At 39.7% G+C, this 20,239-nt stretch overlaps 2 protein-coding genes across 2 annotated transcripts; one reads left to right on the top strand and one right to left on the bottom strand.

Annotated features, from left to right (window-relative positions):
• Positions 1 to 411: 411 nt before the first annotated feature.
• Positions 412 to 10,885, top strand: LOC308134991 (dual specificity protein phosphatase CDC14AB-like; the record flags this gene model as incomplete). Its single annotated transcript, XM_080502855.1, has 14 exons — positions 412 to 457; positions 2,071 to 2,161; positions 4,811 to 4,886; positions 5,014 to 5,106; positions 5,214 to 5,293; positions 5,393 to 5,459; positions 6,487 to 6,549; positions 7,024 to 7,111; positions 7,468 to 7,698; positions 7,794 to 7,932; positions 8,671 to 8,887; positions 10,052 to 10,143; positions 10,583 to 10,705; positions 10,799 to 10,885. The coding sequence occupies 14 exons, from the start codon at positions 412 to 414 to the stop codon at positions 10,845 to 10,847; spliced, it is 1,455 nt and encodes a 484-aa protein (XP_080358981.1). The 3' UTR covers positions 10,848 to 10,885.
• Positions 10,886 to 12,375: 1,490 nt separating this feature from the next.
• On the bottom strand, positions 12,376 to 19,382 carry dnai4 (dynein axonemal intermediate chain 4; the record flags this gene model as incomplete). Its single annotated transcript, XM_080503010.1, has 15 exons — positions 12,376 to 12,420; positions 12,738 to 12,891; positions 12,983 to 13,209; positions 14,349 to 14,441; positions 14,691 to 14,821; positions 14,977 to 15,137; positions 15,221 to 15,372; positions 15,463 to 15,549; positions 15,852 to 16,006; positions 17,265 to 17,404; positions 17,539 to 17,695; positions 17,810 to 17,916; positions 18,005 to 18,117; positions 19,041 to 19,218; positions 19,318 to 19,382. The coding sequence occupies 15 exons, from the start codon at positions 19,380 to 19,382 to the stop codon at positions 12,376 to 12,378; spliced, it is 1,965 nt and encodes a 654-aa protein (XP_080359136.1).
• Positions 19,383 to 20,239: the final 857 nt, after the last annotated feature.

Raw genomic sequence — 20,239 nt, forward strand, 5'->3', positions numbered from 1 at the left:
TGCGCATGCGCAAAGCGGACAAGAGATTAGCGCGTCTCCAGCCTGCTGCACACGCAGTGACTGGATTATTCCGGGAAACGCTTCAATTTAGACCTACCGGGACCACAATGGACTGAAGCTATTCCAGGCAGAAGACGAAATAGATGAAGATTTTTTCCCCCCCATCCAGACATTAGATATCTGAACATGGAAGTGTGCCGCAACAACATTTACTGTAACTTTATAGAAGAGTGAGCGCATGTGATATCTGCGGCTTGTCACTGGGACCATGGCCGGTGTCTGGTCTTCCTTGCGTGTGTTAGGCGTCTTTTACTGAAAATAATCTAGAGGGAAAAAAAATCAAGGATTCCTCATCCTTTCAATGTCATTTAAATCTGCTGATAGTACAGCAGTTATTTGTTAGGAAATCAGATGGCGGACGAATCTGAGCGACTTGGTGCGGCAGAATTTATAAAAGGTAAGTTCAACGAATAATGCAGACACGTTATATGAGAAAGTTGTTAAATTGTGGCCACAAATGAATATTTCAGGGCCTCAAATGAATATTTCGTGATCATAACATTCTAATTTAGGCCCATGAATACTAACTTGAAGCCACAATTTAAAGTTTTATTTCAAATATTATCTTATATTATACAAGTTTCAATTTAAAAGTTTCAATAAGACTTCACTTCCAGGCGACGAGGTATATTTACTTAAACAAAAAATGTCACATTTGCCTAATATTTTTATGTTCAATAATAGTATCAATGGTGAAATAATAATTGGTCTAACAATGTATTACACTCACCCAGGAAGAGAAAGAATTCTTATAAAAAGAAAAGAAAAGCAAATAGTTATTGTGCAATGAAATAAATCTTCCATATCAGCAAATCAAATGAAGTTATGCTAATGCATTCATGATTTAGGTTGGTACAATTCAATTTCAACAGGACATAATAGACCAGAATTGAGACTATGCACTTGTCTACAACTGAAAGTGCCAGTAAAATGACAGCTGGGAAAGATAATATGAGATAGACCAAATATCAATGTTAAAAGTGAAATTAAGACTAATATAGAACTATTACCAGGGATCTGTTTTTTTGCCTTGTGACCCTAAAGTGGATAAAGTGGCACTGAAAATTGCTGGAAAGTCCTGAATAATTAACCCCATTTAGTTAAAGTACATTCAAACAAATTATAACTTAATTATTGTGCAATTGAATACAAAAGACTGGGTGTTTTTGCTCTTATTAACTGAAAAGAAAGACAGGCCATGCCTTGCCTAATAAAGGAAGGTTTATTAGAAAATGTTGTCAGCTGCAGTTTAGTAGATAAAACTAAATGTCACTAAGGGTTCTTACTTTGCCAAACTAAACTCTGTTAACCTGAACAGCACCTCCACTCAAACAATAAACAGTTCATATATAATTGCAGTTTGATTGGATTAGTACTTCTGTTTATTATTGGTATAAGACAGTATAAAGCAATGGCATTTTTTTTGTTTGTTTTAAATTCTGAATGATTTTACTCAAAACTGACTTTAATCTCAGAATTGTTAATTCAGCATCCATCTTGGGGTTTAAGAAGCGTGTTTTCACCTGTATTGTGTGACTGAAGTATTTAAAATCCGAACTCTCACAATCTAGAACTCTTAGACAATCTGGAATGTTCAGAATTTTGTGAGCTAGAAAATTGCAGAACTGTCATATTTAGAACTATTATGATCTATGGAACTGGTATTAAAAAAAATTCACAACAAGCTTCCATCTCAGTGAGAGCTCAGAACAAGGAAAAAGGAGGAGTTACTAAAAAGTCATTACAATTGAAATTTTGAAAATGATTTTATATAATTTTAATACACTTAATATACCGACACGCACAAGTAATTTGCAGTCTAAATGTACTATAAAATTGGAAGTATTTGTTTTATCACTCAGCCTAGTTTTCTTTTAAAAACACAAATGGGCGACACCCTTTTCTGTGTCATGAACATAATTTGATTCACATTAACAACTATAACGTTGGCGATTTGATTGTGTGTGGGTGTGTGTGTGTGTGTGTGTGTGTGTGTGTGTGTGTGTTCAGGGCGGCTGTACTTCGCCACTTTTCGTGTCAAGCCAAAGAATACTGCCACCACCCACTACTTCAGCACAGATGAGGAGTTTGTGTACGAAAGGTAAAGACACACACGAAGTTTTAACCAGCACTGGTACTTTAGTTGATACTTTTACGTTTATTTGTACTCAAGTATAATTTGCACAATGTAATCTGCTTCATTACTGTTAAAATAAGTCACTGAGCATGTCCATGCTCTGCATGTCAAATATGTGCTAAATGATTTTAACTTGCCATAAGGTGTTTTTTTTTATTGCAGTCTGGTAGTCTATAGGGATAATATATCAAACACCTAAACACCAATTTGAACCCAATTCAAGCTTTATCACCAGTTCTGTACAAGTCAAACGCAACAATTTATCTCTCCTGTGACTAAAAGCACATGCAATCTCGCACCTGGTGTAATTTCTAACTTCTCCCTGACTGATTTTTTATTTTTATACAAAGAAAAAAAAAAAAAAATCAGCGGCAGCACTGAAGGCAGGAAAGCAAGAAAACAATCAACCCACCGATTACAGAACATCTGAAAAAAAACATGGATTTACAGCTAAATACTGCATGTCTGCCTCAAGCATGTATATTCATGAAACCATTTCAGTCTCATCTCCTGGATCCAAATGGATTGAAAGGATTCATTTGTGAATTGTAGTTTGCAGCAAAGTTTCCGCTTATACTCCATAGATCCTCACAAGAGTCTGAATGTATTTAATTCAAATAAGCTCTAAAAAAAAAAATAGGTAGTTGTTACATTTACATATAAACAAAAAAAAAAACTAGACTTGGGTTGGACTATTCAAAGTTAAAGCAATGTACAGGCAGGCCTGGGGATTCACCTGATTCCTAAAAAATATATTTCCAATAAGTAAACGACTTGTTCTGCTGATGATCGTGTCCCGTAAAGGAGCAAGTTTGGCTACAAATTTCTCTTGCTGGACTAAACTGTACACTTCCCCATACATACATCGACAGTTACACATGTAACCAAACATTTGTCTAAAACTCTTCCTCCTGAATTTTCCCATTTTCTTTCCTTGGTTGGATTTAGAATCAAGCTCTGCTTTATCATAAACGTACTCACTGATAACAGCTCTGCCATGAAACGAATACACTCAAATTTTAGTTAAACGATTCTCTTTGTCCTGTATAGCCACACTGCCTTGACACCTACAAGGACCGAACCACTTCTTAACCTGATAAATAGCCTGAACTGCAAAGACCACAATTTTAGCTTCCTGATTTACCTGTCCTATCCAGCCCTTCAGTATCATCCATCTTTAAGTGTTCAAGTCCAGGTCTTACCACTGATTTTTCCCTAATTGTTGGGATTTCCTCGCCATCAACAACAAATTGAATCAATCCCTCTTCATATTGACAACTTCTAAACGTTCAAGGCTTAACTTCATTTTACAGACTTGGGATTTCTATTATATATAATATATCATACATCGTATTTAAATTCATATAATATCATATTTAAATATCAATATATGCATCTCTCTGCTATACATGTTAATGCAACTTAAATTCATGGAACACAGGAGTCACTCTCATCAAAATGCGGGGAACTTCCTGGAACAACTTTGTATAGTCATGATTTAGCCTGAAAGGCATGTTTTGTGGGATATCATAGACCACTTTCCACTAAACCAGGGGTGTTTTTTAGTTCAGGGGCCACATACAGCCCATTCTGTTCTTGAGTGAACCACACCAGTAAAATAGTTCCATCATAAAGTTCAAACTTTGAAGTTCTTCTTCCTCATGGCGCAGAATATAAATGATGGAAATGTCCATATTTTATGAAAACCAAATAGTTATTCCAGAAAATTGCTACAATTGCAACATGAAGCCAATTTAAATCAAACCTCCTGAGGCAAAATACAATGAAATGTACAAAAAAAAACCTTCTCTTATAGCTATTGCATTATGCATTTATGCATTTCTTTACAAACTCTGGCAGCATAGCTTTGTGGCTAATGTGAGTTTTGAATTGCATTCATCATTATTATATTCTTATGACATAAAGACATATTGAATATTGCCACTGACAACAGTGGATTGTTCTTGACAACAGCATTCATTAGAGAGCTCTGCTCACTCTGTACACAGTCAGCTCTTGGTTATGATCGCACTGTAAGATATAGGCCAAGGAGAGATCAGTGGCTGTGCCCTGGTGATGCAAAAGGATTTAGGACAACCACCGGATGACGCTATTCAGGCTGAACTCTTAATCATCCAGTCTACCATTTTTATCTCTGATGTGCACAAGTGGCAGTATGCAAACGTTGGGTTTTATTCAATGGCACTGAATAGAGACAACGACGCAGCGAGAACTCACATATCAATGTATTTCACAGAATTACGAGGTAGCCGTTGATTGGCTCGACAGATCAGATACAAAGAGGGTCTTCACTGGAAGAGCTATAATTAATAGATGAAAGCACTGTTTGAATCAAAGGCAAGTGCCGCTCAGTGTCTCTTGTGACTGTGCACACAGTGACCAGGGTGCGATGCTAAAGCACAATGCTGTGGCTCAGACGCGATGTATTAGTTATTCGTTTTCTGTAAAGTTACTGACAATCTAATGTCACGTGTCAATAGATTAACACTGAGATGACTAACATGATGAAGCATTATGTTTCCATGATACTGGAAATGTTTAGTTTTTTTTGCCTTTTCCTGCCTCTTTCATTTGTTGTGCTCTGTGTTGCAGTTTCTATGCAGACTTTGGGCCGCTCAACCTGGCCATGTTGTACAGATACTGCTGCAAAATCGACAAGAAGCTCAAGGTAACACACACACACACACACATAACCGAGCAGCACACGGTGCTATCACACGCTGTGCTTTCAGATTGGGAATTTGGAATCATTGGTACTCTGAGCTGATTGTGGACATTTGTTTTCTTGTTACTAGTCCTTCACCATGTCCCGAAAGAAGCTGGTCCACTACACCTCCTACGACCAGAAGAAGAGGGCCAACGCGGCGGTTCTCATCGGTGCCTACGCTGTAAATCACCTTTTCTTTTTCTTTTTTTTTATTAATTCTTCTCTTCATCTGGCTGATGTTTCCACCTGCCGGTCCGTCACTTACTACAAAGTTTGTCCTCAATGCAGGTAATCTATTTGAAACGGAGTCCCGAAGAAGCATATCGGACTTTGATCTCAGGGAACAACACGGGATACCTGCCTTTCAGGTGTGGACACACACACACACACACACACACACACACACATTTACAACAACAGGGATGCTTGGACACTCGTCATAACATTGTTTTTGCTCTGTGTCACAGAGATGCGGCAGTGGGAGAATGCTCCTTAAGCCTCACCGTCCTGGACTGCCTACAAGGAGTACGCAAGGTAAACAATATGACCAAACTACAGTAGAATCCTACAGCAGATGCCCCCAGCTGGGGTCCATGTGATGAGGATTGAGCGTGATGATGTTTCTGAACACATGGAAGGAACATGCACAACCATCATGTTTGAAATCCAGTTTCCCAACATGAAGGTGAAGCTGATCATGATCCACATCCACAGCTTCATGAACAAACAGATTTAAACACTGAGTTCATATCCCGAAGTATCATGGAAACCAGAGATCTGCATCCTTTATGCCACTTTCCACAGAACTAAATATGTCTGGTGCTACAAACCATGTTTATCCTTTAAACTGTGGTTTAAACAGCTCATAAAGTTGTTCATATGGTTTTGCAATATTTATAAAAACTATATCCTATGTGGCATTTATGGAAATTCAAAACTACAGTTTAAGATATATAAGCTTTGTTGCCATTTTCATTTGATTGAGCTGTGTTTTGCAATCACAGTTAATTTTGTGTGAATTTAAAGTTTAGGAGAAAACGTAAGGTTTCATTCAGTATGGATGGTTTTATTTGTTTTTACTGCACGCAATGCTTCTTTAATTATATGTTTGATAGGTAGAGAATAATTAGCAAATGACAAAAACATGATGTTTTTGAAGCCAAATGGCTAAATTAGCCAAGATGGCTATAATAGCCCCCCAAAGGTGTGACAAAGTATTAAAATGACTATAACAAAGATGATAACAGTTCAATGAAAAGCAAAGAAACAGTTAAAATTGATAAAACAGTGTGAACTATGATTTAAACTGTCACAATAGCAAAAAATGATAAAGTAAGTCCACATTCAAAATACCATTAAATAAAAAGATTAAAGATAGCTCAAAATAGCAGTGTTGAAATGGCAGCAACAGGCTAAAATTAATTTTAAAAGAACTGAAACAGATAAAAAGAACAACTAAGATGACTGAAATAGCATTTAATAGTAGGTCTCAATAAAATTGTTCTTAAATCTCATAAAAACAACATGAAACAGTTTTGCTCTCTTGTCTGCCCTATTGTAGGCGCTGCAGCATGGCTTCCTGGACTTTGAAGATTTCGATGTGGAGGAATATGAGCACTATGAGGTGAAGTGTCTCACTGCACTGGAACTCTACAACATCTGTACAACATCTATTCTTTACAGAACTCAACCGTGACACAGAAGTACAGAGGAAGCACAGATTCATGCAGGCAGGAAAGTTAATGGTACAAAACCAGTGACATGAAAATATGATGGGGCTAGATGATGAGACTCAAACCTGTGACATTCTCACTGAGAGGCAACAATATTAACCGCTACACCATATGTGGACCTGAAGCCTATTATATTAAAAACAGCTCCACCAATATCAAACCCGAATTGCATGTTTTTAGACTGGGAGGAAATACATGTAGAGGGAGAACATGCGAACTCTTAACAGAAGACCTGGCTAAAAACATTAAAACGTACATTAACATAACTTAAAAAATAAACCAGTCTCCTGTATTGCAGTTGTTAGATGCCCTTAAGAGAATTTACAGAAATGTTGTGGTCTTTTTAACTTTCTCTCTGTCTTTAGCGCGTTGAAAATGGAGACATGAACTGGATCGTCCCAGGGAAAATTGTGGCCTTCAGCAGCCCTCACTCGCACAGTAAGATAGAAAACGGTGAGTCTGAAGCTTCAGAAATGGGACATGTTTTGAGAAAAACATGGAAAATAGACTTCACTCATGTAGCATGTGACCGCTGCTGGAAGCAGATGCACACATAATGATACTGATCCTGAAACGCAAGGTGAAAGGGCGTGTTCACGTTCACCCGTTTTGATCCGGACCAGAGTTTCCTTCAGGGAAAAAATCATTTGGTTTGGGCGACGTGAACACACCCAGGAAAAAAAACAAGCGATCTCTGGTCCCCCTGGAAATGCGAGGTCTACCTTGAAGCCGCCCCCGAGGAGGCGGGGTCATTTCAGAAACAGTTATAATCTAATTTTTATTACTGTTTACATGCATCCTGCCTCCAGGTTACCCTCTCCACGCCCCCGAGGCCTACTTCCCCTACTTCAGCGAGAACAATGTGACGGCCGTGGTGCGTCTGAACCGGAAGCTGTACGACGGCCAGCGCTTTGAGGAGGCTGGATTCGAGCACCACGAACTCTTCTTCCCGGACGGAACCACGCCTTCGGACCTCATCGCGCGCCGCTTCCTGCACGTGTGTGAAAGTACGGATGGAGCCGTGGCGGTGCATTGCAAAGGTCAGACCGGACCCAGCGTTGCGGGCACAGTCCGACGAAGGTCTGCTTGAAGAAAAGATTTCTTAACCGTGTCTCCACATCACTCTCAACCTCAGCGGGCCTGGGCCGGACTGGCACCGTCATCGGCTGCTACCTGATGAAGCACTTCAGGTTCACTGCAGCCGAGGCCATCGCCTGGATGAGAATCTGCAGGCCCGGATCTGTCATCGGGCCCCAGCAGGACTTCTTAGTGGAGTGAGTTTGAGGCCCCGTTGACAGACAGTTCTTTACACAATCTTTGTTTTTGTTTTTGTTTTAAAGTTTTTGCGTTTCAGAAAAGTTTCACATTGAGACAGCAACGTTTTGAAACTGTAGTCCGTTTACACGGAAATGACAAAGACACTGAAAAATATGTAGTTTTCATGTAGGGAGCATTTTTTTCAATGGTTTCTAGCACTTTTAGCCAATTTGGCTTTCTTTTTTTTTTTTATTATTACCTTCTGTAACCATGTATGTGAATTTATCTGTTTTAAGCATTTCAGCTGTTTTATGCATTTCACCACTTTTAGCCATTTTAGCTGTTTTGTCGATTTGTCTTTTATAAAACATTTGACCAGTTTCACCTTTTGAAACTGGTTGAATGAAGTGATTTTAACCTTTTAGGCTTTTTTTTGCCATTTTCTTCGTATTTTCGCCATTTTAACCATATTAGTCTTTAACTTCTTTTTTTAACCTCCTTTTATGGTTAAAGCTGTTTCATTCTTTTTAGCAGTTATCATTTTTAGCCATTTACATTTTGTAGCCCTTCTTATTGGCTGCAACTAAATGCACGCTTTTTAGGAATTTTTGCCTTTAAAATTGAAAGGCTATGTTTCAATTAGCGCTATTTAAATAGAACGAAATTGACTTGTTCAGTTGATATGATCGTCTTGAGTTTTTTTTTTCTTCCAGCGATCCAGATTTGAGTGTCTGTATTTCTTTCCCCGCGTGTAGAAAACAGCACAGCTTGTGGGTCCAGGGTGACGTGCATCGCTCCAAACAGAAGCTGGTCCAGCAGAGGCTGACCCGCCAACAGCAGCTGCAGCAGCAGAAGCAGCTCCACAGTCCTGAATCTGAGGCGGGAAAACAGGAAGCCATGTCCCATCTGCTCTCCAGCATGGACGACCTAGCCATCAACACCACGCTCTGCAAATCCTGCAGCATAGATGAAGTAAGAGCCGCATTTTCTGGCTTCTTTGTTCCTACTCTTAAAAAGACTTCTTTTCTCTCCAGACACATCCTGTCAGTGGTTTTCAGATGCTTTTTTTACATTTTTTAACAGAAATGTATGCATCATCTTCAGCTTTCATCATTTTAAAAGGAAGAATTCTGCATGTATTAGAATATTACAGTACTCTGTTGCCTCGCAGTTGATTTTATACACTAAAATACAGGAGAAGAATTTTTTATTAATAGAAGAGTTATTCAGACCATTATTTCATATATGTTGCTTATTAACTGTCCACAATTAAAATACAACCATAAACCTCCTGTTCTAACACTAAAAAGTGATTTAAGAGATTTTTTAATTCTTCCTTATCAAATAAAGATTATTTCAGAAATGGTGAAGAACATTGAGTCATGACTGAAAAGACTCCTATTACTTTGGGTAAACCTAAAATATTATGTCAATGACAGTTTTAAGCATTATGAATAATGAGAATTACACTACAAGTAAAGATGATGAGTAAATTACTATTATTACTGGCCTCCCTATATTAAATGGCTAGAACAGCCTTTCCAAAACTCCAGGATGCCAAAGCAACTTAAAAATCATGAAATCTTCTGCATCCCAAACAACTCTAACATCGTGAATACGTGACAGAGATTACCTTCCCTGAAACACTTATTGAAGACATATAATAATTCAATATAAAAATGGACTAATGAGAGTAAAGCACGTATTAGTGACGCATCCGGAGGAACCAAAATACCTCGTATATCTTCTGATTTCAACAATATATGAATAGAATAAATTCCAATATAAAGATCTGATTGATTCCAGAGGAACGCTCCGTATTTCCTCCTATGATTATCCCCTTCAGTGAATGTGAATGTGTTTAGAGATGCTCATTTAGTTTTAGAACCCATGCCACCTGCTACTGTGTCTGCTTCTCACTCATTGCAAGGTGTAGTTTCATCCAGGGCTGTCTGACATGAATACCTCACTTTGACCACTCTTTGGAAAAGGGAATTGTAGCATGATGACATAGCAGAACTAAATCAACTGAGTCTTAACAAATCACATTTGAAAGTATTCAAAATAACAGCAATTGTGTCTCTCAAACTCCTCCTTGTCATTTTCCTTTCCCTGCGTTTTCCTCATGAGCTGCAGAATAACTGTAAGGGAACCAGTCTGACTCAGGGAGACAAGCTGAGAGCGCTGAAGGGAAAGAGACCACCAAGATCAACATCCTCCTCCTCCAGGTAAAAAACAAGCATCTTCTAAAAAAACATTTTTTTTTTGAAATTTTGGAATAAAAACTACAAGCAAACATTTCGGTTTTCATCCAAACACCCTCATCAGCTGTAATACTGAAACAGGAAATACGTAAATACACACCAGGATGTTGCGTAACATGACAACACATGGGAATAAACAGCTGTATGTCATATAAACAGACATCATTTTTCTTTCTGGTCTTTCAGGTTAAGTTATCGATGACTTTTTCGTGTTTTCTTCTTTACATGTCATCAAAATGATTCATATATATATTTGAACGTTTTATTTTGTATGCACATGTAGAAAATCCAAATAAATTCAAACTTTCCCGAAACGAAAACCCAAAAACGACGCATATTCAGTTGAAACGTGGCGTAAACGAGGCCTTAGATATATGTTGTAGATTTCTTTCTGGTCTTTCAGGTTGAGCTTATCCAAGAACACAAACGGCCTCATTCTGCCTCCTCCAAAGTCCACTAAAGTCCCCGTCCTGCTCCATTCCTCCAAAAAGCTGCTACACAGCTCCTCCTCCCCACATATCAAGAGGTGGTTGTCTTTAACTACTTTGATATAAAATACAACCCAAATCCTCCTCTTCCTGTCCTTTTCATTGTCTGTTATGCCTCCTGCCTCCTCCAGCCCCTTCAGCCTCGGACTGTTCGGCACCAGGCCAGCGATTCTTCACTGAAGTGTCTGAGTGACAGGAACAAATCCTCGAAGGGCGACATGACTGTTCACTCTGCCCCGGGTCTTGAGTGTCTCAGGCACATTATGAGCAGATGGTGCTGTGTGTTTTTACAGAACTTGCACTGTATTCCCGACTTGAACTTCAAGAGAAGCGAGTGAGCTAATATTGAGCTAAATGTCAGTAAAGCACCGAGTTGGCACCATTAGCTGTTAGGAAACCAGCCGTATCATGAGCAAAGAGAAGCACAGATTTAATTAGATGTATTCTTTTACTGTCCTGTTTTCTGTATCAACAACAACAAAAAGGCCACATACAGTCTGGTTTAGTCTTGATTGGGCCACAACAGTACATCAATGGTGTAAAAACCAGTTATGTCCTTTACTTTTAGTGCAAAGAGTTGTAAGTATGGAAATGTTCACATTTATTCAATATATTAAAAAAAAAACAACACCTAAACATGTTAAGAGTATGTTTTGGAATGCAAAATACAGCAAAATCTTCATAAATTATCTTATCACTATGCAATTCACATTACCATTGTTCATTCTTCCAGTTGAATGAAAACTTTCCCTGTTTATTAAAACAGTTTTGATAGTTTTAGTTTTGACTGGTCGGTTGTGTGAAAACTGGTTAATTTTCACTCTTTAATAAATCATATTCAGAGATCTTGCTTTCAAAATGAAAGAAATTAGCTTATTTTTCTAATATATTTTGCAGGAAAATCATGTAGTATGTTTGATTTTTTTAATTTGATGTCAATGCAACATCACTAGCAATAAGGTGTTACTGCCTCATCACTGATTTCCTCATTTATGTTCAACCTCTTCCACTGAGGGAATTCCTAATGTTGGTATTTAATATTGAGCATTGATATACACAAGGGTTTCTCATTCACAATAATTTAATTATTATAGTGGTTTTAAACCTCCAGTTTGTATTCAGGCCCATGAAATATTGTAGTAGTCTGTATCAGGGCTGCATAATATTAGTTGAACATGTCAGATTGTTTTAAGGGTTGCGATTGAAATATGACTAAATTAATAAATAAACACTTCAGTATGGGATGTTGATGTCTCTGTCTTACTTACTTCATGTCATGACATTTGCTTTGAGATGTTCATATACACATGTGGTTGAGGACACAATGAAATTAAAGCAACAGTTTGTGTTTTTTTTTTTAATCCTCCATGTTCAAAGTGATAATAACATCCATCACATGTGAGAAATAAAGTCATGTGACTTGACATGGTATCCTGAGTAACATGGGTGAAAAAAACTGTTTTGACGATGTGGGAGTCATTTGAAACTTAAATCATTAAACGCAACACAACTCGAGCGTATTCAGTGTATTTATTACACAAAACATCTTACAATAAAAAAGTGATTTTAACAAAAGAGTCCTATTGAAGCAGTGAATTTTGTGTACAAGAAAGAATTAATAAACTTGCCCTGACACAATGCAGTTTTTTTCTTCATACTTAACCATCTTCTCAAGAGAGAAAACCAAACATGCGTGGTGTGGTTTTTCTTATTTTGGAGGTTCAGCGCAGAAGAGTTCTTCCAGGTAGTCCACCTGAACAACAAAAGTCCAGAGAAACAGTTTGAGCCATTTCATTTAACCTTTTCAATTAAATCTCTCAACATGTATTACTTTAAATGACACAAGTTTATTTAGTAGTATTAATGTACAAGGATGATTTTAACGACTTTCTTTTCCACACACCAATCACATTTTAAGATCGATTCATGCAGAAAAGTAGTGTTTCTGAAGAGAAGCTCTCGTCAACGGTTCAGACAAATGGACATCAAAAAAACTTGATTTGCTGTTAAGTCGTAGTGTGCCTTCAGGTTTTCCCTGCACTTGTTCTTTCACCTCTCCTAGTGTCTTACCTGGCTGCCAGCTCCTGTATTGAGATTCTGGAGCTTGTAGACGGTCACACTTCCCTCGCTGTCTCCCACCAGGACGCAGTCTGTCTGTGGGGCAAACAGCAGGGAGGTCATCCTCACCCCGGCAGCGGCAGGCTGCACAATGACAGGGTCCACCCTGATGGAAAGAAACACGTCGAAGCGAGATAAATCGGAGAAACGAGCGGATGTAAACCAATTTGTTGGTTTCCTCTCTCAGTCTCGCTCACTGGTTGACACTCATGTCCCAGATCTCCAGCTGTGTGTCATTAACGGCGCCGAATACCGAGGCCCACATTGGAGACCATTTGACATCCCGCACACTGACACAAGTGGAGTTGAAGCTCAGCACAGGGCTGTCTTGGTCCAGGTTCCACATGCGGATGGTCCTGTCACTGGAGCAGCTCAGGAACACGTCGGGATGGAACGGGCTGAACGTGATGCAGTTCACCGCACGCTGAGAGGAAACAAAGCATCAGCAACACTCGTTGAGTATTTCAAATCCAACATCGTGTGAACCAGTGAGGAAAAGATCATTTAATTAAACCAAAAAAAAAAAAAAAAAGACTTTAAGAATGCTATTGGGGAATTTTCTCCTGTTAGTGTTAATAGGTCTCTCTCAATTGTAAAGAAAAAAAAATGTTACCAGGGTTCCTTTAAGGTCTGATTCTGCAAATCAGAAATGCAAACTCATTAAACTGGACCAGGAGCTGAGTTTACATCACATGTGCTAAACTGGTTTCACTTCAGGGGGTCACATACTGCCAAGTTTGATCCCAAGTGGTCAGGAGAAGCATAGTGAGACCATAAACAACAAATGACTGCACATTTTTCTGTTTTAGAGCAAACCGACAGTAGTAAATGCAAGCTGCAACATCCTGCAGTGGAACAAAAGCAGAAAGCTGAGAAAGTCAAGTCCATAAATAGACCTCAGTACTCATCATGGCATCAGCCTGTAGTTACATAAAAAGCTTATATCCACAGAGGAACTATGTGATAAGACACTATTTAAAGGCCATGAATGGTAGAGGACCTGCATATTTACAACTTAAAGCTTAAGAAGAATCACTTTCTCCACCTCTATAAATCATAAACACAATAAAAACATTTTAATTATAGTCAGGAATCAACATCAGGAGCAATATCAGTGTCATCTATCATGTTTATCATGTGAATTTGGAGCAAGGATTCTTAAAAGTTAGTTCAACTTGAAATACATAATTCTTTTTAAATCAGCATTTTACGCATCATCTCAACCTTTGTGTAAGTTGGGGTCATCTATGGCTGTGCTTGTGCTCCAAAGGTACAATCTTTTTCTGAATAAAACCTCAATTAAAAAAGCTTTTTGAAAGAAAAATAGTGAGATCCAAAAACAAACTCAAGACTAATGTTGGTAAAAACCTGTTGCTTCCTTGCCTGAACATTTCTCATGACCTTCATATGGCCCTCAGTTATGTTATTTTCTTAGCAATAAAGTAAAGAATTGCAGATGATTTTTCTATAACTTTCCACTCTATGAGGCTGATGGCAACAATGGATTGTGGGGAAGAGGCATAAGCCAGTTCTATCACATGGCTTTAATCCCAAAAGTCTTACAAAGTGCGCCTTGTATGTCTTCAGCCGACCAGTGAATATGGAACATTTGTAAATGCGACCATTTAAAGTGCCGATCATGTAGATACTGGTATCCTGCCGGAAAGTGGGAACACAAAGCACAAACAGAGGGAGTCAGTTTCAATAACATACATCCCCCCCCCCTAAAATCTCTTTAAAACTCTATTGCACTCACAAATAGTCATAGACAATAGAAAATCTAACAGATGTCAAGAGTGAGGAAAAAGAGAAAAAAGTTCGTCATTGACGTCATTTACAATGGGTTAATGTTACATATCTGGAAAATGATGCTAATGGTGGAATGACTATCTGAAAACAGCTTACTTTTGGATAGAAGTCCAAACACAGACAGGGGTTTTTCACTCCCATTTTTGCCGTCATTTCAGTCACACCTTCAGACTTGTTTAATCCAGGTGTCTTCGATAAGCCATTAATCTTCTCAACCACCAAAAGATCTATACCAACAGATACAACAGTTAGAACAACAATATCATTATCGTTATTTAGACAAAAGCACAAACGAACCTTGCTGTGATCAAGATTTACAGACGTCAGCACCCTGTTCGGGAAGCTTTACAACAAGACTGTGGCCTGTGGCTGAGAGCAGTACCTGTGCAGTCCAGACCACTGCTGTGGACAAACCAGTTTTTGATGCTGGCATCTGCACCCACGGAGAACAGAGTCTCCACCTCGTTTTTTGTGATGAAACTCTGCTCTTTCTCCATCCACTTGAGCTGCCACACTGGCCCCAGATGCCTTTTGGGACAGTCACTGCATGGAGGAAAGAGGGCGGCAGCATCAGTGGTGCAACACACACACACACACACACATACACACACACACACACTGCTCACTGGCTGCTGATGGCACATGACTCGTCTTGGTTCTGCAGGTTGTACAACACAACGTTGCCGTCGCTCATCCCCACGGCCAGCTGTCCGGGATTTTTGGCTGAGAAATCTAAGGAGGTCACGGCGCCGTCGCAGTGGACAACTCGACTGGGCCACTGAACAGAAGATACAAACTATAACGGCTGCAGCCGCCACATGAACCGAACACTGAACAGATTGCAATGGAAACATGAATGGAGTCCTACCACAATGTTTTTATAGGACCAGCAGCACACCAGACCTGGTGACAGGTAATCGAAGTTCACATTACCATATCCCACAGCCAGGATATTCTACAAAGTCAAGAAGAGGATATGGAGAAACATTTTAGTATTACAGCACAATTCTTTCCACTCGTGTAGGCAGAAATAAGGCATGATTTCGTGAATAATACTTGTTATAGGTGATATTTACGAGTATTTACTTTACTAACATTTACACATTGTGCTGCATGTGGCCCGTGAACTAAAATGTGTTTGACACCCCTAGAATATATAAAGTATATAGCCTCAGGTGGGGGCAACTTAGGGATCAGTCGGTAACTTTGTACTTGATCTGCATTCAGTTATCATCCCAGAAGAACATCTCCTGTCACCTGGTTCTTCTTGTTCCAGGTCAAGCTGGTGACGCTGTGTCCTCTGACGAGCTTGCAGCTAAAAACCCAGAGGGTCTGCAGTGCTGGAGCTCGACTCGCCTCTGTCTCGGCCTCTCTCTGATCCGCGGTCTCGGGCTTCACCGCACCATCTGAATCTGACAGAATCATTAGAATCAGTCAAATGATTGTATTCCGAAATATTTGACTCATTCATATGGAGGCAATATTACACGACAACCAGGGGTCTGCAATGATCTGGACTTAAAAAGCGGGGGGGGTTTGGTGGTCCCATCTCCTCCAAATTAAGATTCTTTATTTTGGAGCTGCAAAACATGTTTAAACAACCTATAGCTAACCCTTCAGTAAACCAGTGCAGAGGGGCAGAAGACCCCTCACTTATTTAGTTTTTTAAATCCTATTTTTAAACTGTCACTTTTAATAATAGCAAGTGTGACTGATAACAAGCCAAGAGTACCTTCTATGATGGGCAGGTTCATGTAAGAAGCCAGCTCAGTGCGGAACATATTGAGGAGAACAGCTTTCTCCATCAATTGTAGGCACTGTTGGAATTCCTCCGAAAACATGATGAGCTGCATTTCTGTGTCCGGGTTTATACTGGCGCCACTTGTTTCCACTTCATCAAGAGAGCTAGAAGGAGTGACTGCTTATACCAAAGACAGGTTGTCATTAAATAACATAAGCGTGTGTTCTTTTTCCATATCTGATATGCTGAGCACTCAGTGTTTTACTTTTCATTATTACATGAGCTGGTTGTGCTTCCCAATGACACGCTCTTCTCCGCACCCGAGCTGGAGTTCACAACCTTCTCCACATTGGCCTCCTTCGCTCCGGCAGTGGCGCCCGCCACTCCGTCCTGCTCGGGGCCGCATATGGTGTCCCAAATGTCCCAATTTGTAGCATTCACAGCTGCGAACGTGGAAATTTAAAAAGATAATAAATGCCAGACAAAGAAAATCTCTAACGATCAAAATTGCAAGGTAGATAATCAACTAGAATATTAGTAAAGAAGATTTTCAGTTTCAGTTTTGAGGCTTCAGTTCAAAGGTTAATAATATGTGTGTGTGTGTGAGACAAAGAGATCTATGGGTTTTGTCTCTCTTTAATTGCACGATCTTAGAATTGAATATGAACTGAGACATGAAAAGGCTTTATGAAAGGACGAAAAAAATGAAAAATTGCACCAAACTAGAGGTGTCCAGACTACATGGCCCATTGGCTGATCTGTTATTGACCATTTCAATGATAAACTGCTCTTTAGATATTCTTCTGAAATTTGCCATAAGTGAAAAAAAATGTTTGGACAGCTCTCGAAGCACATTATTGCAACTTACTGACTCTTCACTGAATACACCTTAATAAGGCAGACGGTGAGTCGAAACAAGCGAATCGAACCTTTATCCGCCATGTCCACGCTGCTGGTCTGAACCTCTTTGTTTTTAGACATTTCATTCAATGTCTGCATCCATCGATCCATGTACTTCTCACTGAATAGTTGGTTCTGGCAAAGCTCAGCATAACGCTTGTTTCTTTCTCTGTGAGAACAAGTGGAGCAGTAATTACTGCATGAGTATCTGCCTCAGTCAGTTTTTGTTGAAGGAAAATCTTGTTTTGTTTTTTTTTTTACTTTGAGAAGTAGGCTGAAAGCAGTTAAAAGGACATCACTCACGAGACGGCTTGCGCATCATCATCCTCCATGGACACCAAGCTGCTCGCTATGTCCAGCAGCGTGATGGTTTCCGTTTCAGAGATCAAAACCTTGATTATGTCTTCCAACTCCTCTTCTGCCACTTGCTCCTCAATATTGTACTTTTTCACCCTCACATCTGCAACAAGGATAAAAAATACATCCTTACCAAGTGTTACAGAAGGTATCGGATGCTGTCACAGATAACTGGCATTCAGTTTTGATCTGATGTGGAAAAGACTTTGACAAAGACCGGGGAGGGTGACGGGCAGGTCCCTTTTTGGAAACGTGTCCTCACTGTCCTCAGTGATCGAGTCGATAGTTGACTGGCTGGATATTTTGCTGCCTCCAAACAAGGACCTGGAAGACATTGTCAGCATGAAGTCAGATGGTAGAAAATGTCTCCTGGTCCAGTGGAAGCCTGGCGAACACTTCCTGTGGCTGTTACCTGCTCTGATACGGATCCAGCAGTGGGAACCTGCTGACTTTGGCCTGCGCTGCTCCTGGATCTGCTTGGTAGAGCGGTCGAGGAGTGACATCGTTTCCCTCTTCGTCAAACACCTTCAAACACAATAAAATCGTCGCTCAGAAACTACTTTCAGCTACTTGGACTGGGTTGTACATTTTATTCGACTGCAGTAATCTGACTGCTATGACATCTCATTTCTTTTCAACAGCATCGGGTTCTTTAATGCGGCTCCAGAAAACTGCGACCCTGAACAGGATAACACGGCTCAGAAGACGATGCAGTCGCTGGAAGGTTTGTAAAGCTGGAATGAGGACGTAGCTCAAGATAGAATATTGGTCAAGCGTCAATAATCTATCTATCACTGACAAAACTTTGTTTGAGGACAAAGTGAAGAAATCAAAATGTGCACTGAGATTTCACTGTCAGTTATCATTTGGAATTGCATATACTTTCACTTGTCCCATTATAATTTACATTTGAAACATACATTTTTTTGTGTTATCTTGTTATTGTTCCATTTTCTGGCCCAAATATATCCACAATGGGATGTAAAAGTGATTTTAGTCCAGGAGCTGCACACAACACAACTTGATCTTAAACAGGCCGAACCAGGGTAGTAAAGAAAGCCTTGTCCACCCTGCTGTCACCCCAGTTGGCAGGAACAAAATAGAAGAAAAGTTGTGGCCAATTTCACAGTTATGAGTGTGAATCTGCAATGTCCGACAAAATGACGACACAGTGGCAGGAGACTGGTTTGTTTGGAAAACTGAGTGGCGCAAAGTGGGGGAGCCAGGAGACACGACGACAGGAAACAGGATGTAAGAGGTCAAAACTGACGGACTATCTATTAAGAAATTACATTATAATGAAAGCACAGTGCTAGTATAGTTGTTGCCACCCCATAAATATTTTTCGAGACCCGCCAAGCAAAAAGAACCTATTTATTTGAGTGATCTGAGCAAAAAGACCCGGCTCTCCTCAGATAGCTGAAGCGCTCATCATCACCAGAATTTACCCGAACCACTTGTCTCGCAATCGGAACGGAGCTGTTCTCCAGGACTTTGCTCCCTCCTGCCGGACTGAAGCTCGTGCTGTGGGAACGCATCACACTGTTTGTGCGTCGGGGACTCTGACTGACCGCCTGAGCTCCAGAAACTGAGGCGTGAAACAGTCGGGATGAGCTGGAGGAGGAACTGGAGGACACGGAAACAGCAGTTACTTTTCAGAAAGCGCGTCTAATGTCAAACAAAATGAGCCCAACTTCATTAAAGGTGGTAACCTACGAGTCTAACCCCAATGTAGGTCTCTTCTTTCGTTTCTCATCTTTTACCAATCTGCGAACAGGGGGCGCCGCCATTTCTCACCAGAAGCCAAAGCATCTGTACACAGGAAGTAAGGCTTAGAATTGTATTGTTATTTTTAGTAATGTAAATGATGAAACATTAGAAATAAATAAAGTAAGAACACAAACATACAGTCATTAATATGCAAAGTAAGTCTTCTTTGTGAGACCCATCTCTATACAGGAAGTCATGTATGGTCCATTGCTTTGTCAACGTGAAGAAACCAGCAGATTTTAAATCATTGTTTTATATAGGTCCATGGCCAGGCAATTAACAGATGAAGCCAGCCTTCTTCATGTTCTATTTAGTAGAAACTCGACAAAAGTTTTTTTTTTATTCTTTAATCACAATTTTATAAACAACAAAATAAAACTTGCGAGGGATGTTCAAATAATAATATAAAACAATGATAAAAAAAATTTTTAAACCCACGAGTGTAGAAAATGGTATACAACCACCAAGAGGAATTACTGGAGGACGCCAGGGGCCGATACAATGCCAAGTTAAATATTTTAAGTGTCTATACAAGCGCCCAATAGACAGTTGGAGCAACAATCCAAAATAGTGGCATGACTTTGCCCACCCTGACCTATACAATTACATGATCAGTGAACCACATGAGTTTTTGCAACATCTATTAATCTTTCCACACACTGAGTGACTTTTGGACAAAATATTGTGACTGTGGAATTACACCGACGTGTTGTGTGATTGCGAAACACGTCGGCTGCGAGTCAGCTTGTGTTTTACTAGTACAGTTTGCACACAGGACATGCATAACTTACCAGTTATAAAGCGTTGAAAGCACACAAGACTAATTTCTGCCAGGATCCACCCATGCCAGATTTCATTATTTTCACCCAGCCTCTGT

The sequence above is a fragment of the Blennius ocellaris genome, assembly GCF_963422515.1.
Source record: "Blennius ocellaris genome assembly, chromosome: 10".
Classification (NCBI taxonomy): domain Eukaryota; kingdom Metazoa; phylum Chordata; class Actinopteri; order Blenniiformes; family Blenniidae; genus Blennius; species Blennius ocellaris.